The sequence below is a fragment of the Dendrobates tinctorius genome, unplaced genomic scaffold, assembly GCF_039654945.1.
Source record: "Dendrobates tinctorius isolate UK_male_01 unplaced genomic scaffold, ASM3965494v1 ptg000377l, whole genome shotgun sequence".
NCBI lineage: Eukaryota > Metazoa > Chordata > Amphibia > Anura > Dendrobatidae > Dendrobates > Dendrobates tinctorius.
This window is the reverse complement of record NW_027362043.1, coordinates 7,060,099-7,087,253: the sequence shown is the minus strand read 5'-3', so window position 1 is coordinate 7,087,253 and position 27,155 is coordinate 7,060,099. Positions and strand designations below refer to the sequence as shown.

General features: G+C 46.2%; 2 protein-coding genes across 3 annotated transcripts in view; one reads left to right on the top strand and one right to left on the bottom strand.

Annotated features, from left to right (window-relative positions):
• Positions 1-27,155, bottom strand: part of NPR1 (natriuretic peptide receptor 1) — a 209,028-nt gene that overhangs the window by 162,673 nt on the left and 19,200 nt on the right. Inside the window, exon 1 of one of the 2 annotated variants that reach the window (XM_073563015.1) lies at positions 1,378-2,086. The exons of the other annotated variant lie outside the window; for it this stretch is intronic. Within the exon in view, the coding sequence (XP_073419116.1) occupies positions 1,378-2,074 (697 nt within the window). The 5' untranslated portion in view covers positions 2,075-2,086. Of the gene's footprint in view, positions 1-1,377; positions 2,087-27,155 lie in introns of those variants that run through there. 2 annotated transcript variants of the gene reach the window in all.
• Positions 2,908-15,257, top strand: LOC141075856 (uncharacterized). The gene is made up of 2 exons (XM_073563017.1): positions 2,908-3,091; positions 11,700-15,257. Exons 1-2 carry the CDS (start codon positions 2,986-2,988, stop codon positions 13,343-13,345), a joined length of 1,752 nt encoding a protein of 583 aa, XP_073419118.1. The 5' UTR covers positions 2,908-2,985; the 3' UTR covers positions 13,346-15,257.

Sequence of the window (27,155 nt, the reverse complement as noted above, 5' to 3'; positions counted from 1 at the left end):
GTGTAGGTCAGGTGGTTGGTGCCTAGCTGGTAACAACAGGTTCCCGTTGTTGGCACGCTGCCTTTCATGGCAGGAAGCTTATATGCCAGTCACCCCCTCCTCTCGCACTTAAACAGTGTTTATCGTAAAATGGCCGTCTGTCTCCCGGTTATGGTAACTGGTTACTCATTCACCGGCTGTCTAACTATGTGACTCCGTAAAACTTATTGTTAACCCTGGCACTGCTGGATAGGATAGTACTGGAGAGGGTGGTATTGTGAGGGTTCAGAACAGGAGGTGTGAATTGAGTCCAATGGTGACATACAGAACTGGAGCCTTTTCCTGACTTTAAAGCCTAGCACAGAGAAATCCACAAGCCAGGGCACCAGACGTCCTCCTTTTGGTAACTTTATTGGTATAGAACAATCACAACGTTTTGGCTGCACAGAGCCTTTATGAAGCCATAAAGCGAGATGTTGGATTTATAATACTTTGTGAAGGGTGGAGTTCTCTGCCTGGCTTTTCGCTTCTAGTTAATATTAGCGAATGCTGCTACTTGTAGTTCCTATTGCAGTTTTCTTAGTGTTGCTATGTCTGTAGACTTGGCAGCGCATTGTTATAATGCCGCCTGTCAGTGAGGAATTTTGCTGATCCCAAACTCCTCCAGGAGATCTTAAAACTCATTAATGGCAGATTTCTGCTTGTTATTTTACTTGTGTGACCAGAGAATTAACCCCTCAGGATTAACATTCATGTTTCATGGAGCAGTTTTCACTGACTCTGGTGGCAGGGATGAACTGGGATCTGCACTGCCATTTACCAGTAATCAAGAGCAAACATCGGGGGAACGGATGGGTGATTAGACTTTCATCTCACTATAACTGCAAATCCTAATTGTTTTTGTAACATTCCTCCAATATTAATTCAGAAGAGACCAACTCCAGGGACCCATATGGCTCACGGGCTCTGTAACTACACAAACATGTACATATGTAGCACAGCTGATTCCGCCAGATGACAAAACCGACAGATGTAGCAGATCTGAGTGTGAAATGCAGCAGTGCTGACAATTAAATGTACCAGACCTGGACTGCGGAGACAGTATAGCTAACTATGCAATGATCGAGATGTTCATGACGATTTCACATTAGTGCCATATGTAGCAGAGCTGATGCAAATACAAAAGAGCTGCATCATATGTAATAGGGCTGATGATGAGAAGTACTGAGAATGACGTGTGCGTCCTAGGGTCCGAGCGCCAAGGGGGCACCAATAAGCCACTTTGGTTTACAAAGGGTAACGACTGCTAATCGAATATTTGCATATTGCTCATTTTGTATAGATGTGGTCAGGCACAAATCATAATCACGATACAGACTTGAAATAAAAACAACTTACTGCGACTTTTCTGTATAATATCCTGGATGATGGGTGTGAAGTTGACCGGTTCCGTCTCGTTTATGTTCATGTCGGCAATGGTCATGTTTTTAAGTTTTCCCAACTCCACATATGGACCCTCGATGGTGAAGTAGCATGGACGATCGTCCTGTTTGTCCACGCTGTACAGAACCATGGCGCGTCTGCTCCAGTTGTAATGCTGGTGGAGGTGGACCACAAACTGGCCCAGCTTCAAATAGATGGGACCCATCCTGGTGGTGAACTTGTACTCCTCAATTTTCTCACCAAACCCATAGGCACTAGCCCCAGCCGTGATAAGAGGGACCTTCCAGTGACCCGTAAAGCGACCAACCGGCGCGGCTGAATACATGCACCCTGGGCCGATGAATGCCGCTGGTTTGTAGGTGAACTGAAAGTCTACAGCTACCAATGGGGCTGACGCATCTGAGCATTTTCCATATTTGTTCTCACTGTTTCCGAACACGGGCCAAACATTAAGGTCAGGCAGAAGACTGGAGTCGTTGTTGATACGTTCGATGGCCAACCTAATGGCAGGTCCGACTCTGGGCAGCGCCCATGGATACTGGGTGTTGGTTTCAGGAAGAACTACAGCCAGCGTCAAATTCTGAACTTCTGTTTGAAAACTGCGGCCGAGGAACCAAATCAGCAGCAGAGCAGGGACCCGAGCTCCTGCCATGACTACAGGGACCTCATGATCCGAATGTCAAAAGATAAGTCTGGGAAAATCTGGAGCATGCAATGGTCCTTCTGGGTTCAACGGCGCCTATTGCTGCTCCTCGTGTGGCGATACATCCAGACTCCTGTTAATCATCTCCTCGTCTGTGTGAGAGCGAAAGGCAGAGAACGTCGCACTCAGCCATTAGATTCTCACTGCTGGAAGTAACTAGAGGACAGGATCCGTATTATCTGGAGGCTGGCTTCCTTTTTTCCTTCCCCTGACTCAATGACAAAAGGGTTGTTATCATTCAGTCCTGCTTGTTAACCCTTTTCCAGCTGCGGGGATGACCCGAAGCATCCAGGTTCCTTTCCCCGGCTTCGTCCAACTGGATCTTAGAGCCAATGCGAATCCACGAGGGGCTCGCGGAGGAGGCAATACGTCCAACCCTGAAACTTGGAGGGCACCCAGAATTTTGCTGGAGAACTGAACTGAAAGATTTGGCTTTTTTTCCCTCCAGTAATTGGAATAAATATTTTAATCCACAGACTCGAGTGATTTTCAAAAAATGAAAATTAAAAATAAATCAAGATGGAAAACACAAGATTCCCAGTAAGTTCTCATGGCAGAGCTATAACCAAAGTACAGGGAAGAAGGAAAAAGGAAAGAAGCTGGCAGTGAGGGAGAGAGCGGACATTGGGGATGAGGAGGTTCCGAGAGGGATACAGGAGGATGAACAAGAAAAGAAGGATGGTAGAATAAGGAAAGGTGGAGGACGGGAAGAGAGGGATTGTGTAAGAGAGACAGGTAGCTGGCAGAATGTGAGAGAGAGCTCGGAGAGCGGAGCACAGAGAAGACTGGGAGGGGGGCACAGTAGGGTGTGGTGATACTCAGAAGCACAAACTCAGGAAGGTGACAGCAGCAACCAAGAAATGGAGGAAGTACTAAGAGGAGGAAGGAAGAAATCCTTGTCACACACAGTACTCAGTGGGAGCAGGAGGGAAACAAAACTCAGAAATGGTAGCAAAAAACATCCAGGTAAGCTGGAGAGATTGAGAGTATCACTGAAGAGATAATACAAGTATTATAGAGTGTATCAGAGGGATAGAGAATATCCCAGAAGAGATAATACGAGTATTATAGCGAGTATCAGAGAGATAGAGAATATCACAGAAGAGATAATACCAGTATTATAGAGAGTATGAAAGAGAGAAAAGATAATACAAGTATTATAGAGAGTATCAGAGAGATAGAGAGAATCACAGAAGAGATAATACGAGTATTATAAAGAGAATATAAGAGTATCACAGAAGAGATAATACTAGTATTATAGAGTGAATCAGAGAGATGGAAAGTATCACAGAAGAAATAGTACAAGTATTATAGAGAGTATCAAAGAGAGTATCACAGAAGAGATAATACAAGTATTATAAAGAGTATGAAAGAGAGAAGAGATAATACGAGTATTATATAGAGAATCAGAGAGTATCACAGAAGATAATACGAGTATTATAGCGTATGAAATAGAGAAGCGATGAAACAAGTATTATAGAGTATCAGAGAGTATCACAAAAGAGATATGAGTATTATAGAGAGTATCAGAGAGTGTATCACAGAAGAGATAATACGAGTATTATAGAGAGTATCAGAGAGATAGAGAATATCACAGAAGAGATAATACAAGTATTATGTATGAGAAGAGATACAATACTGTGTCGCCACACTTGTATTATCTTAATTAACCAGATGTTTATTTGTAGCAAGCCAGAAAGAATAGACTGTTATTTATATGCTGACTTTTGAATTTGTTTCTTTCTGGTTGGTCAAGAAAACAGACTTTTGCTTGTGTAAGCCTGTGATATTGACTTATTGACTTGTAAGTTGATATTTGATATAACATATCGTGCGCTTATCCTTGATGACTAATAATATTAACTGATATTACAAATTGTCCAAGCTAGTTTGTTGACTTTTAATATAGAGGAAAAACTATGCAAATATATCTCCATTCTTCTCCTATACCTGTATATACGGATTGAAAGACACTTGTTAACCATAAAAAGAGGTTATATGCCTCTGTGAGAGTGAGACAGAGAGCCAGAGATTCAGGCAAGACATTCAGACATCCAAATGACGAGAGAAAGGACAGCTGCCACATCATGGCTCTATCACGAGGGACACAGATTTGTCATTCTACAGAATGAGGGCTTAGGGGACCTCGTCATTGACAGGAAGAATACAGATCTGCTCCATTGACCATCGTAAATCCATGGATACGTTTAGAGAAAGCCAGGATTGGGACCTGCTGGTCGCCTGGCTCAATGGAGATGTTCGAAGAAGCCAGGTTGTGACTCTCGGGTCAGCTAGCCTTGTACCTTAATGGACTGTCATCTTCCTAAGCTTGTAATTACCTTCTTGTAAGGTGGTGGCCAGATATGCCACATGCCCTCCCACTGTGAATGTTGTAGATTTGTAATATGTATTGTACACTGTGATATTAAAGTAATGTTGGGCCTAGAGTTAGGGCTAGTTTAGAGGTTTATATAGAATGATAGTGGGTGTTATGTAGTGCTTGAGACACTAGAGGGCACTGTAGGGTTAGAATGTTAGATGCTAGATAGGATAGCAATAGTTAGATGGTTTTAGCCAGAATAGAAACAGTTAATTAGCTTTACCAATGGGATTGTTGGTGGGAGGAATTACCCAGAGGAGACAGAATTGTTCTAGAAAAGTTGGAGTGTGTGTGAGCAGCAAACAGCAGTGCAGGCTGGAGTTACAGTTGCAGTGGAGTGTGAGAACAGGCAAGACGTGTTACAGTGGCCTGAAGAAAGTTTGAAGTTTGGCTTCTGGGGAGCACTCTCTGCGAAAAGCCAGGAAGAGGATCTCGGGTTGGAGTCTGGGGACACCGTCTGGAACTGTCAGGGACCTAAGGTCCAGTTGAGGCTGCGAACGGCAGTCTGGTTCTTTTGCCAAAGATGGGCAATGTAGACGGGGAGCATCCAGTGACTACTGACAGGAGGATTCTGCAGGCCATGGGCTCAGAGAACATGCAGGACAAGAAGTGGCAGGGCTAGACCAGGGACTGTACAGAAGATGTCATGTTTACGTTTTACTGGAATGGAAGGACTGTAACTGTGCTGCTAGGACCTTTTTCAAATAAAACCTTAAAGAAAAAGAACCATGATTATGCGGACATGTTTGTGCTCGGATCCCCATGGGACACTGTATCCTGATCAGGCTCCGGTCCCGCAGGTGGGTGAAGAATTGCACACATGCCGCACCAACACCAAGACACACTCCAAAGTTGTAGTATCGGGGCGCCCGGGTGCTGAAGTTAAAGCCACTCATCACAGCTGGCACCCGGGCCCCCGTTACATTCTATCTGTGTGAGTGCCACATGTGGGGTAGAAGAATATTTAGAATTGAGAGTCCTCAATGGTTGATACCTTTTAATGGCTAACTGAAAAGATGGTAACAAGTTGCAAGCTTTCGAGACTACGCAGGTCTCTTCTTCAGGCTAGACTAATACAAAATCTGAAGGATAACATATTTATACAAAAGACAGCACAGTCTTTTGTATAAATATGTTATCCTTCAGATTTTGTATTAGTCTAGCCTGAAGAAGAGACCTGCGTAGTCTCGAAAGCTTGCAACTTGTTACCATCTTTTCAGTTAGCCATTAAAAGGTATCAACCATTGAGGACTCTCAATTCTAAATATTCTTCTATCTACCGGCTAACACGGGACAAAGATATATATCTTTCCTGTATCACATGTGGGGTTATCAGCCTTGGAAGATCTGAAGTAACAGCTGCTATTATCTCGGGGAATCAGTGGAAGGGCGAGACTCTGTAACGTGCACCATCTTGAGGTATTTTGCTGGGCCTGTTCTACGTGTTATATGCTGGTTTGTGGTTCATTAAAGTATTTTAACACTGTTTAACCCTCATCCTGTGTTGTCTGAGTAGCGTTATGCCCACATTAAAGGGAGAGTGGGCGTTTGGTGGGACGATCCCTGGTCCATGCGGCTTCAACTAGCGGACCAGGGTGCCCGCTGACCCCCATGTTAGCACAATGAATATTATAGAGAGTATGAGAGATAGAGAGTATCACAGAAGAGATACTAGTATTAGAAAGAGTATGAGACAGCATCACAGAAGAGATAATACAACCACCATCTACTCACTTTCTCATCCCTGTCCTCTCCTGGCACCCATGTCCAGTAACATGCGCACCCCGAAGAAACCTTGCACACCTAGACACCCACACGTTCTCTGACTATTCTACCACTGGCATCCATATCCTCACTCCACGACACAGACAGTGCCACTGCTTTCTACAATGCCAATCTCGCATCAGCTCTTGACACGGTCACCCTTCTCGTTCATGGCAGAATGCGACGTATCAACAGACAACCCTGGCACAATAACACCACTTAAAAGCTCCGGCAAGTGTCCAGGATTGCAGAGCGGCGTTGGAAGGAAACAAATTCACAAGACAACTTCACCGCATTCAAACAGGCAACACTCGCTTTCGAATCTGCCCTCACCTCTGCTAAACAGGCCTACTTCACAACCCTTGTATCTTCCCTATCTTACAACCCCAAACAGTTATTCAAAACTTTTAACTCCCTCCTCCGCCCACCACTGCCCCTTCCAACCTCCCTCATCTTTGCCGAGGACTTTGCCACACACCTCAAAAATAAGATTGACCAAACAAGGCAAGTCTTCATCATTCAACCACCACAACCCCTTTGTATACCAGACCAATGCCCAAACCCCATAACCTCCCTCTCCAACATCACTGAAGGGGAGCTTAATTGTCTCTTCTCCAAATCGCACCCCACAACCTGTGCACTGAACCCCATCCCATCCCACCTCCTCCCCAACCTCACCACCACACTTATCCCATCCCTAACCCACCTCTTTAACCTATCACTAACATCCGGTACCTTCCCTTCTGCTTTCAAACATGCCACAATCACGCCTATCCTTAAAAAGCCAACCTTCGGCCCAACTGCTATGTCCAGCTACCGCCCAATATTGCTGCTCCCATTTGCTTCCAAACTCCTGGAGCAGCACGTCCACGCTGAACTTTCCTCCCACCTATCATCTAACTTGCTCTTTGACAATCTACAATCTGGTTTCCGCCCCCATCACTCCACTGAGACAGCCCTGACCAAAATTACTAACAACCTACTTACAGCCAAATCAAATGGACAATACTCTATACTCCTGCTTCTAGACCTGTCCTCTGCATTCGACACAGTGGACCACTGCCTCCTACTACAGATCCTCTCCTCATTTGGTATCAAAGACCTCGCCCTATCCTGGATCTCCTCATACCTTTCCAACCGCACATTTAGCGTCTCCCACTCCCACACTACCTTCTCATCCCACCCTCTCTCTGTTGGAGTCCCCCAAGGCTCTGTTTTAGGACCCCTACTCTTCTCAATCTATACACTTGATCTGAGACAACTCAAAGTCCCACGGATTCCTGTACCACCTTTATGCCGATGACACTCAGATCTACCTCTCTGGCCCAGACGTCACGTCTCTGCTGTCCAGAGTCCCAGAGTGTCTATCAGCCATATCCTCCTCCTCCTCTCGCTTCCTCAAGCTCAATGTGGACAAATCTGAACTCATCATCTTTCCTCCATCTCACAGATCTTCCTTACCCGACCTACCTATTACATTTAATGACATCATGCTTTCCCCAGTACCGGAAGTCCGCTGCCTCGGAGTATCCTTTGACTCTGCCCTGTCCTTCAAACCGCACATCCAAGCTCTTTCTACCTCCTGTCACCTCCAGCTCAAAAATATTTCCAGAATCCGTCCTTTACTCAACCCTCAATCTACTAAAATGCTTGTGCATGCCCTCATCATCTCCCGCCTCGACTACTGCAACATCCTTTTATGTGGTCTCCCTGCTAACACTCTCGCACCTCTCCAGTCCATCCTTAACTCTGCTGCCCGACTAATTCATCTTTCTCCTCACTACTCCTCCGCTCCTCCCCTCTGCAAATCTCTTCACTGGCTCCCATTCCCTCAGCGTATCTAGTTCAAATTACTAATACTGACCTACAAGGCCATCTATAACCTGTCTCCCCCATATGTCTCTGAACTAATCTCCCGATACCTTCCCTCACGTAATCTCCGGTCCTCCCAAGACCTCCTCTCCTCCACACTTATTTGCTCCTCACCCAACCGCATCCAAGACTTCTCCCGAATAGCCCCTATCCTCTGGAATTCTTTGCCCCAACATGTCCAACTATCAACCACATTTGGAGCCTTCAGATGGAACCTGAAAACCCACCTCTTCAAGAAAGCCTACAGCCTGCAATGACCCTGCTACCTCCTCACCACTACCGGAGATATCACCTCAAGCAACACCGGAACTGCTGCAACCCACCAACCTTCTGTCTCCTTCCCCTCCATTCTGTAGCACGTAAGCCCGAAAGGGCAGGGTCCTCTCCCCTCTGTATCAGTCTGTCATTGTTAGTTTGTTTACTCTAAGTGATATCTGTAATTTGTATGAAACCCCTTCTCATGTACAGCGTCATGTAAAGTGTATTACTGTTTCTTACTAACTGTATATATATGTGTATATTGTTATACTGTTGTAATGCTGCTATGTATAGAATATAGGTAAGTGCAGTTATTGGATTGGCCACTAGATGGTGGCATTATAGTGTACAGAGCTTTTAGCTAGTGTATAGTGTAGGAAAGGGTTAACTATAGGAGGGGCTGCTGTATGGTAAGCTAGGAATGTTCCTTTAGGAAGTCAGAAGGGCTCAGGCGCCCGATTAGTCCACATGGGCTCTAGGCCCAGGACACCACAGCAGTCACGTTAAAGAAGGAAAGCTTAGCCATTCGGAGTCTATAGGACAGAAGTATTGTGTCAAGCAGCAGGATTGCAGCAGCTCATAGCTGGAGAAAGGAAGCGGTCCGGAAGAGTACAGGGCGCAGATTGTTCAACATGTGGCAGATTATTGCATGGGCTGATGCTCTCAGGACCAGGGCGAAACAGGCCAGGGAATCCCCAAGCACCGGAAGTCTGAATAGGAAGAACGCTTCAGTACCATCTAAGGCGCTATTACCCCGTAATGTACTGGAGGACGTGGAACTAAGTACAGGGAAAGAACAGAATGAGAACTGCATGGAACTTGCTGTTGATTTTGTAACTGACAAGAATGTGCTGCCAATTTGTTCAAGCAAAGTTTCACTTGTTGCATTTGAACCGGACTGTGTCTCAATTCTTATGAAACCAAATGTAGAAAGGCTTCAGCACCACAGTGGAATCCCTGATGGCACAGTGAGAGAAGACACAGGTATGCTGGTGAAAGAATGCTGGTTTCATGTAAGAGGAGGCCAGGGTTCAGACACACGAGTGCTCGGCCATGACTAGGGTCCTGGACCTCACTTACAGGTGTACCACATATGAATTTGTGTCATGGATGTACTACACATGAATATGAGTGATGAACATAGTACACATGAATACGAGTGATGGATCTACTACACATGAATATGAGTGAGTGATGGATGTACGTACTACACATGAATGAGTGATGGGTGTACTACACATGAATGAGTGATGGATGTTCTACACATTAATATGAATGAGTGATGGATGTACATACTACACATGAATGAGTGATGGGTGTACTACACATGAATATGAGTGATGGATGTTCTACACATTAATATGAATGAGTGATGGATGTACATACTACACATGAATGAGTGATGGGTATACTACACATTAATGAGTGATGGATGTTCTGCACATGAAGATGAAGTAGTGATGGATGTATGTACTACACATGAATGAGTGATGGGTGTACTACACATGAATATGAGTGATTGGATACACTATTATATAATACAGTGGTTGTATTGGGAAAAATAAGTATTCATGGTTATCGGTGATGAAAAGCAAAATTGGAAAAACTGCAACGTTGTTAATAGATGGAAAGGAATAAACAGGTAAGTGCTATATAAAACTTCAATGATGAGTATGAGTGATGGGGACTACTACATAATTGAGTATGTGAGACAAAAAATACTACACATATATGAGTGATATTATTAAAAGGAGAAGCACAAGAGCACGCAATAAGTCCCATATAGAAAAATGCAAATTTTTATTAATATAAAATTAGTAACAATAATACAAAAATGGATGGCCACAGGTGTGCTCATAAACAGTATGGACAATATGTCCCATGACCCAACCTCACACCCTCCAGATGAAGGCTATTTGAAGGCCCTACCGGTACTTTCTTATCTATTCTCCTCCTTGATAAAGCGGCAGGGGACGTCGCGAAACGCGCGTCGGAGGCCCCACTCTGTGACCCCTTCCTTTCCCCCTCCCCGGTGAGTTATTCCTTGGTCTTTTTATATGGTACTTTAGACTTGCTGGGCTGGTACTTCGATCTAAGACATGATGTTAGGTTCACGGTACATATCCACCGGGTTTTTCATCTGGAGGGTGTGAGGTTGGGTCATGGGACATATTGTCCATACTGTTTATGAGCACACCTGTGGCCATCCATTTTTGTATTATTGTTACTAATTTTATATTAATAAAAATTTGCATTTTTCTATATGGGACTTATTGCGTGCTCTTGTCCTTCTCCTTTTAATAATATTATGCTTTGAGCTTACGCTAAGGGTGTTGGAGCTGGGTTGTTCCTTGTCTCCCTATCACCCTGTACTTATGGGACATTCGTTGCCATTAATTGTTTCTGTGTTTTTCACAGTTGTCCTGACTTTCAATATGGATTTCCGCTCACGTGACCTTACGTGGCGAGCACAACTAAATGATGTGTTTCAGAATGGTGTGGACGGGGAATGCAGTACCTCTAACAAAGATGTGCAGGAAGTTATTGTTCGGTTTAAAGATCTGTTGCGTAAGCGCACCAAGACATGGTGGAACCACGAATTTCTAGATCAATATATTCAGAAAGAGTTGATACCGAGGGGACTTAGGATTCAAGTTTTCCCATCTTTCCCAATCTCAGATGAGACTTTTAAAAACAAATGGGAAGAACTGACCAATAATTGCTCCAAAGGTTTTTTGACCCTCTTAAAACAAATGGACCAAGACTCCCTTGCTGTTATTGAGACAGAAATTGACGAATTACAGTCTATTTTACATAAAGAGATGTCCAGTGATGCCCTTAAAAAATTGAATGACCAGATTGATATGGACTTACAAAAATGGGCTCAGGACATCCAAGTAAATAAGGCTAAAAAATTCAAAAGAGATGTTCAAGACAAACAACTCTCTAGGGTATATAGGTGGCGAGACACGAATGGTCGATCTCGCCCAAGATACAGGAATACATCCTATTCACGGTCAAGATCTACCTCACTTCGCTCCAATTTCTCAAATCAAGAGGATGATCTGGGGCAGAGAGGCACCGGGCCGAAATTCGGCCCCAAGGTGACTTCTGCCAAGAGGGTGGAGACGCGTCAGTTTACAAAAACTCGAGCTGCGGGATCGGGAGTCCCCCAGGGTACTCCTCGGGGAGATTTACAGGTGTTAAATCTTTCAAATCATGTTCTCACAGATGTGCAATTGGAGGTTCTGGGGAAGGGACTAACATTCTCACCTACAAACTCTTTTAATTACTTTACAGCTTTGAAAGATCTCCAATTATTTTCAAGAAAATTAATTTTGAAAAAACTCCACACTGCAAGTTATGTTCCTGGGTCCCTGAACAACACTGAAAAGGAGGCAATTCGTGATCTGGAGGACCTGCTTGCTGAACAAGATGGTCCACCTATAAGTAAGTTTCCTCCTACTTCTGGGCCTAAATCCACTAGGTTCCCCCCCTTGTCGCTGTGCCCCTCTGTGGATATTTTCACTAAATTAGTGAGTGAGGACTTTAAGAAATTGTCCTCACGGCGCAGATTGGATAATTTAACTCAAAAACAACGTCAGGCGATTTTCCAATTACAGTCACTAGAGGATGTTGTATTCAAGCCAGCTGATAAGGGGGGGAATATAGTGGTGTGGCCTAGTTGTAAGTATGAGAAGGAAGTGTTTCGTCAATTGAGGGACCCAGAGACATATCAAAAATTGCCCTCAGATCCAGGGATTCGTTTTTCATATGAGCTTAGACGAATCCTGGAGCGGGCTTTTGAAAGCGGTGTTATAACTAAGAGGGTCTTGGATGGTTTGGTGGTGAGATTCCCCAGAACCCCCACTTTCTATCTTCTACCTAAGGTCCACAAGGATGCCCTTGACCCCCCAGGGCGTCCCATCGTGTCTGGGATTGGCAGCATCTGTGAACCTGTGTGCCGTTTCATTGAATTTTACCTGAAACCATTAGTGGAAGCACTGCCATCTTATATCCGGGACACTACGGATGTTCTGGCACGGGTCGATGGCATCCTTGTGGAACCCTCTACTCTTCTTGTTACTGCCGATGTAGAAAGCCTTTACACATGTACCGATCATTTGGTTGGAGTAGATGCTGTTCGCCTGTTCTTGGGGGCCTCCGACCTGGATGGCCCACTATGTGAGCTTGTCCTTGAGTTGGTCGACTTCATCTTGACCCACAATTTTTTTGTTTTTAAAGACCAATTTTATCTACAGAAGCGGGGCACAGCCATGGGGGTGACCTGTGCGCCTTCGTATGCCAACCTCTTTTTAGGGGCTTGGGAGAGGAATCTCTTTGGTGACGGGGGCCCGCGGGACGCCTCCCATGTGCTGTGCTGGTACCGCTTCATAGATGACATTTTATTTTTGTGGGATGGTGGAGTCGACCAACTCGGGAACTTCATGAGGTCGTTGAATGTCAATAATTATAATATTCGCTTGACATATAAGTGTGATGACAGGGTTGTGGATTTCCTGGATGTCCGTCTGGAGATCGACATTGATCGGCGGATCCAGACGGACGTCTTCAGGAAACCCACCTCTGTCAATTCCTTACTACATGCATCCTCGGCTCATGACCCGGCCACCGTGAGGGCCATCCCGGTCGGACAGTTCCTTCGCATGCGACGCATCTGCTCCACCAATGATCGATTTGAGAAACAAGCTCAAGACATGAGTGATCGTTTTCTCAAGAGGGGTTATAGCCGTAGGTGTATTAAGAGGGGCTATGATCGAGCTAGGTGTACCCTGCGTAGTGGTCTTTTACAACCCACTACGAGGATCGGCAGACAAGATAGAGATGACCTATACGCTTTATATCTACATATAACCATGAATGGCGCAATATGCGCACTATTTTACAAAAGTACTGGTCCATTCTGGAGACAGAACCAGCCCTGAGGACTGTCCTGGGGCACTCCCCTTCTATGACGCCACGCCGCTCTAGAAATTTGCGGGACTTCTTGGTTCGGAGCCACTATGTGCCCACCCCTAAAAACTTTTTTGGGACAAGTGGTCCGGTATGTGGCTCTTTTCAGTGTGGACACTGCCTGGCTTGCGCCAATGTCTTGCGCTGTTCCACCTTCAGCTCCTCGGATGGTACGAGGGAGTTCACAATTAGACAACGGATTTCATGTGGTACGTTAAATGTTATCTATTACGCAACCTGTCCATGCCCCAAAATTTATGTGGGCCAGGACTGTATCTGATCCCACTGAATTGAAAACCATCCCCAGACACTTCCGGGCCTACCACAATTGTGATGCAGGTTTGTTGAAAATTAGGGGGATTGATGCATTACATATGGGTATAAGGGGTGGGGATCATAAAAAAATCCTTGGGCAAATGGAGGTCAAATGGATTGTCCGTTTGGACACCATGAAACCTAGAGGATTGAATGAGTCTTTAAGTTTTACTCCATTCTTATAATACTCTATTTCCAACTTGGGTTGTTGTTTGGCCCCTTTCCCCCCCTCCTTTTAACCTCTCCTCCTCTTTTTCGTGTTTAACACGATATTCTCCCTTTTGGGTTTAGACGTTAATCTGAAATAACTTATTGTGGTATGGCTTTCTTTGCCTTTGGTTTCTGCATGACCCCATATTTCCCATGTTGTCCTGCAGTGGTTGTTTTTAATTTTTATTGTTTTTAAGATATATATATTTTTTTATATATTTTTTGTCTGTTATTTTTTAGTCTATTTCTTTATGTGTCCCGGTTCGGCTTCAACTAGCCCTGTATAGTGGATCCAATATCTTACTATCTACAATCAAGAACATCTATGGACGTTCCAATAGATCGAACTTCTTGCAACATGCTGTATTTTTGAATGTGGTTTTCCCCTTTCTTATTGTACAATTTACTGTATTTGAATGTCAGTGATTCTATATCTGCCTACTATAATTATTTGCAAATTATATATATATATATTTTTTTTGTACCGTTATATATGTTATTGTTAGGGGTATCTTACACATTATTCATATTATATATCTATTATGCATATACAGCGTGGCCACCCTTAGATGTATCTTTATGTAATTTTGGTCCCTTGATTTTGACTCCTGGATCTAGGACCATCCATATTGTGTCCCATGAATCAATGTCTGGCCGTGCGCATCGCCGTGTGGTGTGCGGCTCCATGCTGCGGTAGGCGTCCCTCAACATAGTGCGTTTTGCCTCGGGTTCCCGACGCATGCGCAGTGTGTGGACGCCGAACTGCAGCACAGGACCTGCAGACACCACGGCGTATGCGCCGCTTGTGCCACTTTCATTGGTGGACGCCGCAGGGGCTATTTGAAGGCCCTACCGGTACTTTCTTATCTATTCTCCTCCTTGATAAAGCGGCAGGGGACGTCGCGAAACGCGCGTCGGAGGCCCCACTCTGTGACCCCTTCCTCTCCCCCTCCCCGGTGAGTTATTCCTTGGTCTTTTTATATGGTACTTTTGATCTTAACCAGCACCGGATTTATCTCTCTGACTCTTATTGTGTGTGGGCATTGGCTTGGATGTATTTGGCCATTGCTATTTAGATTGTTCAATTTAGACTTGCTGGGCTGGTACTTCGATCTAAGACATGATGTTAGGTTCACGGTACATATCCACCGGGTTTTTCATCCGGGGAGGGGGAGAGGAAGGAGGAGAATAGATAAGAAAGTACCGGTAGGGCCTTCAAATAGCCTTCATCTGGAGGGTGTGAGGTTGGGTCATGGGACATATTGTCCATACTGTTTATGAGCACACCTGTGGCCATCCATTTTTGTATTATTGTTACTAATTTTATATTAATAAAAATTTGCATTTTTCTATATGGGACTTATTGTGTGCTCTTGTGCTTCTCCTTGTGCTTCTCCTTTTAATAATATTATGCTTTGAGCGTACGCTAAGGGTGTTGGAGCTGGGTTGTTCCTTGTCTCACTATCACCCTGTACTTATGGGACATTCGTTGCCACATATATGAGTGATAAAGAATATGTGAGGAGCTGGCCTTGTTCTAAGGATTACTGGACCAATGAACATAGAGCCGAGTCCATGGCTCTAAGGGATGCAGACTTTGCAAGCACGGAGCACCGGTTACTGTCACGCTCACGCCTTGGCTGAATGGCATGAGCCGGGGGGGTTGTGGCCCCACTGTGCCACAAACCAGGCTACCCTGGAAGGGGCGTGACTACGGCAGCTACCTCGGTCTTCGCTGGAGCCTCTGATGGTGAGGTCAGGCTTGTGCGGCAGGTAGCTGCCGGGTGCCACTCCAGGGTGGTGTCTGGCTGTGGCTGCTGATCCCACTCGGGAACAGGACACCCGGACAGGTGTGAGTGACAAGCAGGCTGAGACACAGGGCAAGCGGACATGGCTGGGACACAGGGCAAGCAGGCACGGCATGATACACTGGCAGGCGGGCACGGCTTGGAGACACTGGACAGGCGGACGCGGCTTGGAGACACTGGACAGGCGGGCACGGCTTGGAGACACTGGACAGGCGGGCACGGCTTGGAGACACTGGAAAGGCAAGGACCTGTTCACACAGCAGGTGTAGGCAGGAAGGAGTGGTGTATGTTGGAACAGGATTTGGACCTGTTCACACAGGAGGTGCAGGTACGAATATAGGCTGGAGTGTGGAGTAGGCAGAGCGGCTAGGGAGCCGTGCAGGCAGAGCGGCTAGGGAGCCGAACAGGCAGAGCGGCTAAGGTGCAGATGCACAGACAGAGAGGACACAAGGAAAGACACAGCAGGGAAGGAAGCCACGGACAAGGAGACTGACAGAGGTAAGACTGAGTTCAGATAGAGACACAGGGACAAAGACACAAGGACCAGGATATTCTGCCTCCTGACAGAGAAGTACTAGGCAAGGTACCAAGACACAGGAATATGCAGTAAGAGCCTTATGAGAAGGCAAGACATAGGACAGGGCCTGGCTAGCTCAGCAGCAAGGAGCTAACTGAGTTTAGACATTGCACAGGCAATGTTTCAGTGGGAGTGGCGAAACTAAATAGTCAAGGGCTCTAGGTGATTGGTAAGGGACATATTACACAGGTGCACCCTGACTGCATAAGAACCAGATAGTTCAGTCGCCGCCCCCATATACACACAGTCTGGAAACATGGAGAGCAGAGGCACAGAGCTGGCAACAGACAGAATTCACAGCATGGCTTGAAGCAGAAAGTAAGTTGGTGTGCGGGGGATGGGAGGCCATGCAGTGATGCCAGCAGGGTTGTTACAGTACCCCCCCTTTACGGCCCCTCTTCCTCAAGCCTGCCAGAATGACCTGAAGAAGAAGTATGGAACCACACACAGTCCAGGTTGACACGACATCGTTCAGGTAGGGTGGAATATGTGTGCCATCAGGAATCCCGGAGTGCCAAGCTTCTTGGTGCCCGATGGAGTCAGCTTCCAACACAGAGGGTATAAGGACTTGGATTTCTTTCTCCTGGGTGGCAGAAAGCAGGGACCTGGAAGCCTCAGACTTGACCCCTACATCAGCCGGCCAGCTGGAAACAGAAGAGACCTTCACTGAGTCCAACTTCAGCCCGATATCCCAAGAAAATTGGACCTCCTCCTTAGGATCAGGAGGAAGCATCTCTGCCCAGGTATCTTCACCAACTAGCCAAATGGAAGCTGGAGGCATACATACAGGGAGCCACTTCAGCCTGTTACCCTGAAAAAACTGGTCCTCCTCTTCCAGGTTAGAGCGTGAGAAAATCTCTGTCTCAGTATCTTCACTCACTGGCCACACGGGGGTTGAAGGCAAATACTTAGGACCCGTCTTCAGCCCGTAATCCAGGGGAGGACAATCAAGAGACAGGGATGCTCCTGGGAGCAGATCACTGGTATAGTCGCTGGAGACGTGTGAGGAGACTAACACCGCTTCCCCTTCTTCGGAGACGTCATCACTCCTTGACTCGAAGACTAGCAGACCAGATGAAGAAGGTGACCTTGCTGACCGACTCTGACGCAAGGGAACCAGACACCTCTTGTCACTTGATTGTTTCAAACGCGGTGCCCTGCTAGGTTTCCAGACATAAATGGGTGCTAGAATCTCTGGATCAGAGTGACCCATGGGCATACCAGTCAGCAAGTGGAAGATGAACTTCTTCATGTATAAAGCTCCGACCTGGAGCTGTAGTTGTCCTTGCAGGACTATACTGTTCTCCAATAGGGCTCGGCCACCTCGAGACAACACCCATGTCGGCTTTGGGAGCTGTAAGACAGAGACTACACACTGACTCAGTCTGACTGGCGACTTAAACACACCAAAGCTCCCTGAAGGCAGAGAAACAGTCAAAGAGTTTAATGGAGAGGGAGTACTCTCGCCAGGGACAGTCTCTCCTACTGGCCCAGGGTTCTGGAGTACAGGCTTCACAGGGCAGAGACCAGACTCCGGCTGCAACTTGGCCCGCTTCTTCTTTTTAGACCTCTTGGATCTTGCACGGGAGGTCGCATCAGCAGACTTGGGAACAGATGATGGCTGGACAGTCATAGGTGGTTGAGATGTTTCACCCACAGGTTCCTCTTGTCTGGTCTGTCTCTGGAAGCTTGGAGGGGAAGACTTTTCAAGAGCAGCTGGACGAGGCACATCAAAGACTTTACGGAAGGCCACCAGGAAGGCCCCTAGGTTCATGACGATAGGATCCCCTGCTTCCCAGAGGGGACAGATCCAGATCAAGGCATCACCAGCTAGATAGGACATGATGTATCCCACCTTGACCCGGTCAGAGGGGAAACAAGCTGCATTCTGCAGGATGTAGTGCAGGCACTTTTTCAGGAACCTTTGGGACTCTTTAGGGTCCCCATAGAACCTAGGCGGGTCTGCTGGGTCGTGCTCTTCATAGGCCAGGAGCTGATTGTACAGGGCATTGGAGACGATGATTGGTTCAGAGGTCTCCACAATCGGAACCACGCAGGGCGGAACAAATTCTTCTGATTGCTCATACTGGCACGACAAAAGTTCATGACGCTCTGTGAGCGGAAGGACATGGGACTCAGCGGGGACCATGGCCTGTGCAAACTGTCACGCTCACGCCTTGGCTGAATGGCGTGAGCCGGGGGGTTGTGGCCCCACTGTGCCACAAACCAGGCTACCCTGGAAGGGGCGTGACTACGGCAGCTACCTCGGTCTTCGCTGGAGCCTCTGATGGTGAGGTCAGGCTTGTGCGGCAGGTAGCTGCCGGGTGCCACTCCAGGGTGGTGTCTGGCTGTGGCTGCTGATCCCACTCGGGAACAGGACACCTGGACAGGTGTGAGTGACAAGCAGGCTGAGACACAGGGCAAGCGGACATGGTTGGGACACAGGGCAAGCAGGCACGGCATGATACACTGGCAGGCGGGCACGGCTTGGAGACACTGGACAGGCGGGCACGGCTTGGAGACACTGGACAGGCGGGCACGGCTTGGAGACACTGGACAGGCAAGGACCTGTTCACACAGCAGGTGTAGGCAGGAAGGAGTGGTGTATGTTGGAACAGGATTTGGACCTGTTCACACAGGAGGCGCAGGTACGGATATAGGCTGGAGTGTGGAGTAGGCAGACCGGCTAGGGAGCCGTGCAGGCAGAGGGGCTAGAGAGCCGAACAGGCAGAGCGGCTAGGGAGCCGAACAGGCAGAGCGGCTAAGGAGCCATGCAGGCAGAGCGGCTAAGGTGCAGATGCACAGACAGAGAGGACACAAGGAAAGACACAGCAGGGAAGGAAGCCACGGACAAGGAGACTGACAGAGGTAAGACTGAGTTCAGACAGAGACACAGGGACAAAGACACAAGGACCAGGATATTCTGCCTCCTGGCAGGCGGACAGAGAACAGACAAGGCAATGGGAACAAGACTCAAGGGCCAGGATATTCTGCCTCCTGGCAGGCGGACAGAGAAGTACTAGGCAAGGTACCAAGACACAGGAATACGCAGTAAGGGCCTTCTGAGAAGGCAAGACATAGGACAGGGCCTGGCTAGCTCAGCAGCAAGGAGCTAACTGAATTTAGACATTGCACAGGCAATGTTTCAGTGGGAGTGGCGAAACTAAATAGTCAAGGGCTCTAGGCGATTGGTAAGGGACATATTACACAGGTGCACCCTGACTGCATAAGAACCAGAGAGTTCAGGCGCTGCCCCCCCTATGGACACAGTCTGGAAACATGGAGAGCAGAGGCACAGAGCTGGCAACAGAGTTCACAGCATGGCTTGAAGCAGAAAGTAAGTTGGTGTGCGGGGGATGGGAGGCCATGCAGTGATGCCAGCAGGGTTGTTACAGTTACGTCAATCTTATTGCTGTGTATTATTAGAGATTTGCTTGCTCGCCAGTTTAAGGGCACTAATTTCACCTGGAAGGTGTTCAGCCTCTGGAATCATTCAGTGACAGTAAGCAGGGGAAGACGTGCGGGCTGTGTCTTATACCTAATATAAAGGTAAAAGGTTTCATTCCATTACTTTTGTTGCAGTAGCCCCTTTCCAAGCAGAGCTAATATGGGTTGAGATGCCAATGATCTCCAAATCTGCTATTATTTGTCCAAATTAAAATAAATAAGATTAATCAAAGATAAAAAAAAATACACACTGCCAGTGTACAGTTTTTGTCTGCCCTCAGATCCCAAGCAACAAGTATTTTATTACACCCTGTGAGGCAGTGAGGGGTGTGATATGTGAGGGTCGCTGTGTGAAACCCGAGGATGCGCACAAGAGTATTGAGACCGCTGGAGTGCATTGCAGTGCATAGCTGTTGTTGCAGTGTAGAATAAAAGTAAGTTTGGTCTTGGTCAAGTAATTTGGCCAAGGCAATGTTTAGGAAACTCGTTAAGGGCTTTTATTTTTGAAGGGAACTATAGGGTGGTAGTGGTGCGGTTTGCTCCCTCCAGCCAGGTCTTACAAGTGGCTCATGAGCACAGATTCCATTTTAAAAACCCTGCAGCAAATGGTTGGGTGCGTCAGTGTTGGATTGCAAGCTGTAGAGAAGGTGTCTCTGCAACATCCAGCTTGTGTGAGGTAACACAGAGCCAAGGGAAGCGAATGCCTGGCGCCCCCTCAGCGTCACACGGTTGTGCAGTCGCCCACGACAACCGGTCTCGGATACGGACTGTATTGACGCCCTGACTGCGATCTGGAGGATACCATTTTGCCTTTTCATTTGTGAGTTTTGGACATTAAAAACACCTTGCTTTGAACTTTACTGGGTCACTGCCTTATTACTGCATGGTGTTAACACCGCCGCGCTACAAATCCCAGAGGAAACGGGTTTGGACAAAGTAAATTACCTAACAACGAAAGTATTTTAATTGGGAATAACAAGGTGGTAAATTATGGATTCTGCAGTAGTCCTTGAAACTTGCTCTGTCCAATTAACTATACTTTTAAAAACAAAGGAAAGCTTTAACACAAAGACACCTTTATATAAGGTACAATGCCCTGTGTCATAGAAAATATTAGAAATCTTTAAAGTCTCTCATACCCCCCTTCCTCCCTTTTTCTTCCCTCTCCCATTTGCCATACCGAAAGAGGAGCTAGCACTGAAAGCTGCCTTTATGTAAAATGGCAGTGTGCAAAGAGATGTGAACCAGCTTAATTAACATACAAGGATTCCTCTTTGCGCCCAGGTAACTGACGAGGATGCGTATTGTGCATAGACGGAGAAACAGGAAAAGTCTTATAGGTTTTGAGAGGATGAAAGGAAGATCTGACACCCTTTAGAAATAGCCATGATCACTGCAGTTACAATGAGCAGCGTAGACGGTATGTCTCTGGGAGAAAACATAGAATACTCGAATTTCTATACATCTGATGTTAATGAGATGCACATTTTCAGCACCTTGCTAACTAGGCAAAAATATACATATTTTCTTGATACTATAACCCTCGCCAAATGGCCCCAAATCCAGAGGGGCCAAATAACTGCCTGTAGCTAGTCCATGTTTGGTCACTAAGTATAGATAAAAACCCGATGCAAAATATGGCATCAACCTTGACCTTCTGCGGTCATCTTATGAGGAGTTATTGCATAAGTTGGGATTCCCTAAAATAATAAAGGGCTGTGACCAGCCCACAACCGGGCCCATGTGAGATCATCACAGGGTGTGTGTTGGTGGAACTCAGGGTCTGATAAAAGATTAGTCACAATTATTATCTGGGTTCCTGTAGAGATTTACACACCCGAGTATGCAGGGACCCCATTTATTGACAGCCCCAATTGAAGCGCTCTCCTTCGGCTATACTGAATTGTCTCTACGATCGGTGTAGTAAGTTATCCTTTTAATCCCTTTTATTTTGTTTTATTTTATGTAACTGTACACGATGTATTGTTTTTTCCCCCTTGTAAAATCATTTCTATATTTTTCACAAACACTGCCTCCCTTTGGATTAAATATCAAATTTAATAGTTTTGTAAACTACACCATGGAAATATAAGCTACCATATGGTGTCCAATCAACCAAGACGGATTGGTGGTCAAGGCAAGTAGTCTGGGGTTATCGTGGAGTTAGCGGTGACCGTATCGGGGTGTATAGACATGTCAGGAAAACTTTAGTCAGGAACTTACAGCTCTCTGGCGCCCCCTTACCCTGCTGGCCAGTGGTATTGACAGATAAGACAATGAACGCAGCTGCTTTAATTTATGTAGAATATTGCGGCACATGATGTGCCGGCATGTATATATACCACCCGTTCCGGATAGGAACATATATATATACCTCGATCCAGTCACCATCAAGTCCCCAACACCACATAAATATGAAAACTATGTTGCCACCACCGACCTCTTATAGGTGGATCAGAAACTCATTTGGTAACGTGAATTTGCGTGGAGTGCATGGCGGATTGCTCATAGAACAAGAAGAGCGAAGATAGCAAATTTATAATTTTACTACGGAAGAATCGGCAGTGTTTACAAAAGAAAAAGAATGATAAATACAAAAATGTATAAACAGTTATTAAATAAACGGGATAAAAATACGAAACTTACTAAATCTCAGTCACAGGTATGATGTGTCGATAAAGGAAAGAAGAGGTCCCAAAGAAATGACCCAGTACCACAGCATGGTGTCTAGCTGTCTCTTCCTTGTGTTTGTTTTATATTTCAGCCATAAAACTGGGAACTCCCTGTCAGGAAATATGATGTAATTCTTATTGTTACAATTACACATATGTAGCTATCGGCTGCAGCTCCTTGATATGTGAAGGACATGCTCCAGCAACAATCCCTCTTGCAGCTTCCCCCCCTCCCTCTCTCTGCTCTATGAGTCACATTCCCTCCTCCCATTGGTTTGTAAAGGACACTGAGATCACCAACATTTCCCCTTTCTCTAGCTACTCCAGCTTTGTGTAACCTCAGACCCTGGTATGGCTGGCTCAAGATGGAAGCAGAAGGTTAGAAGCACATGGTTTTGGAAGTTTCTTTGTTCATTCAAATTGGAATATAATAACGCAGATTGGTCATAGATGCGGAAAACCTATATTTTTGGAATCTACATCATAAAAGCTATCTACAGGTGGGTTTTGAAAGTTCGTCAATCACCAGAATCCGAGAAACTGATTTCTACCCGATCGAGCCACACAGCCACGGCATGTTGAGACTTAAATTAAAGGTAATTTCGTAATAAGGAAAATGATAGTCCTGCCGTCACTCTGCGAGCCTCGTGGCCAGAGTTGTGGCTCTCATAAGTTTGTTAGTAACTTTCAAAAGGGGAGTGCATTCTATAGTTCTGCCCACCCAGTGAGGTCACCCAGGGGAAGGCATAAGACTAGGAGGCTCGATTAGGAAGAGATCTTTTGCCCGGGGAACCAGCTATGAAAAGCTGTGCATTTTGACCTGTCGCTATGAGGTTCCCCTCCCCCCTCCTCCACATGGCATGCCATTGACTGATAAGTGTAAGCTCATCTTTTAATCTATTATTATTTTGTAACTAGCTGAAGAACCCGGCGCTGCCCAGGCATAGTAACTAACTGTGGTTAGTTATAGCAAATTATAATTATCCTCCATCCCATAGTCCCGTGCCCATATACCCATCATACATATCCACGATCCCATAGGCCCGTACCCAGATACCCATCATACATATTCTCCATCCCATAGTCAAGTGCCCATGTGCCCATCACACATCCTCCATCCCAGTCCCATGCCCATATACCCATCACACATCCTCCATCCCATAGTCCCATGCCCATATACCCATCATACATATTCGCCATCCCATAGTTGAGTGCCCATATACCCATCACATATCCTTCATCTCATAGTCCCATGTCCATATACCCATCATACATATCCTCCATCCCATAGTCCCGTGCCCATATACCCGTCATACATATCCGCCATCCCATAGTCCTGTGCCCATATACCCGTCATACATATCCTCCATCCCATAGTCCCGTGCCCATATACCCATCATATCCGCCATCCCATAGTCCTGTGCCCATATACCCGTCATACATATCTTCCATCCCATAGTCCAGTGCCCATATACCCAAACATCCTCCATCCCATAGTCCCGTGCCCATATACCCATCATACATAACCTCCATCCCATAGTCCAGTGCCCATATACCCATCACACATCCTCCATCCCATAGTCAACCATTATGACATTATAATGAGCGGCGGGGCTTGCAACCTATGATGACATCAGCATCGCCATGGCAACCATTATGACATCATAATGAGGAGCGGTGCTTGATGCACACACACTTTTTCCCTATTATGTAGATAGGGGCAAAATTGTTTGGTGAATTGAAACGCGCAGAGTTAAAATTTCACCTCACAACATAGCCTAGGACACTCTCGGGGTCCAGACGTGTGACTATGCCAAATTTTGTGGCTGTAGCTGCAATGGTGCGGATGCCAATCCCGGACATACACACATACATACATACACACACTTGAGCTTTATATATTAGACTAGCTGAAGAGCCCGGCGCTGCCCGGGGATAGTAACTAACTGTGGTTAGTTATAACAAATTATAATTATCCTCCATCCCATAGTCCCGTGCCCATATACCCATCATACATATCCACGATCCCATAGGCCCATGCCCATATACCCATCATACATATCCTCCATCCCATAGTCGAGTGCCCATATACCCATCACACATCCTCCATCCCATAGTCCCATGCCCATATACCCATCATACATATTCTCCATCCCATAGTCCCATGCCAATATACCCATCATACATATTCGCCATCCCATAGTCCCATGCCCATATACCCATCACACATCCTTCATCTCATAGTCCCATGCCCATATACCCATCATACATATCCTCCATCCCATAGTCCCATGCCCATATACCCATCATACATATCCGCCATCACATAGTCCCGTGCCCATATACCCATCACACATCCTCCATCCCATAGTCAACCATTATGACATCATAATGAGCGGCGAGGCTTGCAACCTATGACATCAGCGTTGCCATGGCAACCATTATGACATCATAATGAGGGGCGGGGGCTTGGTACACACACACTTTTTCCCCATTATGTAGATAGGGGCAACATTGTTTGGTGAATTGGAACACACGAAGTTAAAATTTCGCCTCACAACATAGCCTAGGACACTCTCGGGGTCCAGACGTGTGACTGTGCCAAATTTTGTGGCTGTAGCTGCAATGGTGCGGATGCCAATCCCGGACATACACACATACATACACACTTGAGCTTTATATATTAGATTGCCTGTATATTCTGTAACTTGTCTCGTTTGTAGCATCTTTTATATTTTTGTAAACACTGCCTATATTTTCTGGAGTAAACCTATAAAATTTACTAGCTTTGTTTTCCTTGCTCTATAAATGTTTTGCCACGACATCCGTGCTAAAACAACGCTACCGTGTGAGTTGGCTACTGACCCGATATTGATTTTATTTCAGAATGAGGAGCTGGTGGCAGCAAGGTGTGTTCTGGGGTATTTGGGAGATTCTAGAAGTGACGGAACGGAGGTTTTACATGTGTATTTCCTGCCTGAGACTAGGGATATACATACCGCCCTCACTGCAGAGAGCCCAATAACCAGTAGACAGCAAGGCAGCCGTTCTGGCGACTACTTATCCTAGGTGTAGTTCCATGACTGACCTGAGGGTAAGGGGGGCGCCAGAGAGCTGTAAGTTCCCAAACCAGAACTGGAAAGCGGGATATAATACATCCCTGACGAACTGGGGGCAACTACACCCCCCCACTTCATGACACTCTCACTTTGCTGACCTCTCATAAGGACTGTTTTCTGGGAGGTACACATATCTTTGAAAGTTATCAATAACTCCTTTTCTTCATATCTTTGGCTTGGAAGCTCAAAGGTATTGGCATTATTTTTACCTTGCGATTTTACCGTTTTTAGAGTCCACATATGGTATGTCTGTGATGTGCTGGTGGGCATAAATTCATTTCCCAGGTTTCTGATAGCCCTAAATGCCACAAAACGCTGACATGCTTATCCCCAAGTGCCTAGATCCTGGAAATCTAATTTTCATGTTTCTGGGACGAATGTGTCTTATTGAATTTGACTTTAGAGTGTTATACTTTGAAGACAGAGATTTTTGGAGGGAAAACGCAATCAGCTCTGCTATTGCTGGCAGGCAATAAAATTCAGCATTCCAAACTGACCATTTTCTTGAAGGGGGGGAATTCACAGAGGGGGGCTGTATGTAGGATTTGGCCCTACAGAAACCAAAGGTGGGAGGAGGAGTAGTAGGCCAGCTCTAGTTGTGTCCCCAAAACAATGGAAAAGTCTTAGTTACTGTTAACGGTATTTTTCAGAGCTCATGACAGCAGCACCGATAGAGGGCATCCGCCCTTCAGGAACAAGAGACCTACAAATACAAAAGGGTGGCACCTCTCCCACGCATCAGTTGGATTACAGAGCTCAAGAGGACCCCCAAGGTTAATGGCAAAAATTATGTACAACACTTTAACGACTAAATATTCTTCACATGTGAACCTTATAAGAGGAAGAAGTACACACCCAAGTAAAGAGGGAATCTAAAGGTGCTGTCATGGGCTCCGAAAAATACCATTAACGGTAAGTAAATAAGACTTGATTTGATCGCCCGTGACAGCACCACCGAGAATTACAAAGAGTAATAACTACTTAGGGAGGGACAACAGCCGGCAGCACCCTTATACCAAAGGAAAGGTCTGAGGAAGCACCCAAGTCTAACCTATAATGATTGAAAAACGTGCTCGGAGAGGACCCAGTGGCCGCCTTACATGTTTTGTCAATGGAGACTTCCGTCCTCTCCGCCCACGAGGTTGCCATGGATTGAGTGTAATGCGCCCTCAGCCTATCAGATGCCAGCCTGCCGCTTGACGTGTATGCCAGCGAAATAGCCTCCCTAATTCATCTAGCTAATGTGCTCCTTGACACCCTAAGGCCCTTCCTGGTGCCTTGAAAGGAGACAAACAAGGCATTGTCCTTTTTCCAGGAGTCAGTAACTGAGAAGTACTCTAGGAGACATCTTCTAACATCTAGGGTGTGGAGCTTCATCTCTTTCTGGTTGGCCAGTTTGGGGAGGAAGGGTGGAAGCACTATCTCCTGCTCCCTGTGAAAACTGGAAGCTACCTTAGGCAAGTACGCTGGATCAGGCATAAGTATTACCCTATCGTCATGGAATTGTGTATATGGGGGGAGCCTAGACAGTGCTTGGATGTCACTCACCCTCCGTGCTGATGTCAGTGCCACCAGAAAGGCAACTTTGAGAGAGAGTATTTTCACCGAGGCCGATGAAATGGGCTCAAACGGTG

Coding starts and splice junctions, on each gene's coding strand:
- LOC141075856 (XM_073563017.1), top strand. CDS start 2,986: ATGGAGGAAGTACTAAGAGGAGGAAGGAAGAAATCCTTGTCACACACA. Junction 3,092..11,699: donor TGGTAGCAAAAAACATCCAG/GTAAGCTGGAGA, acceptor ATTACTTTACAG/CTTTGAAAGATCTCCAATTA.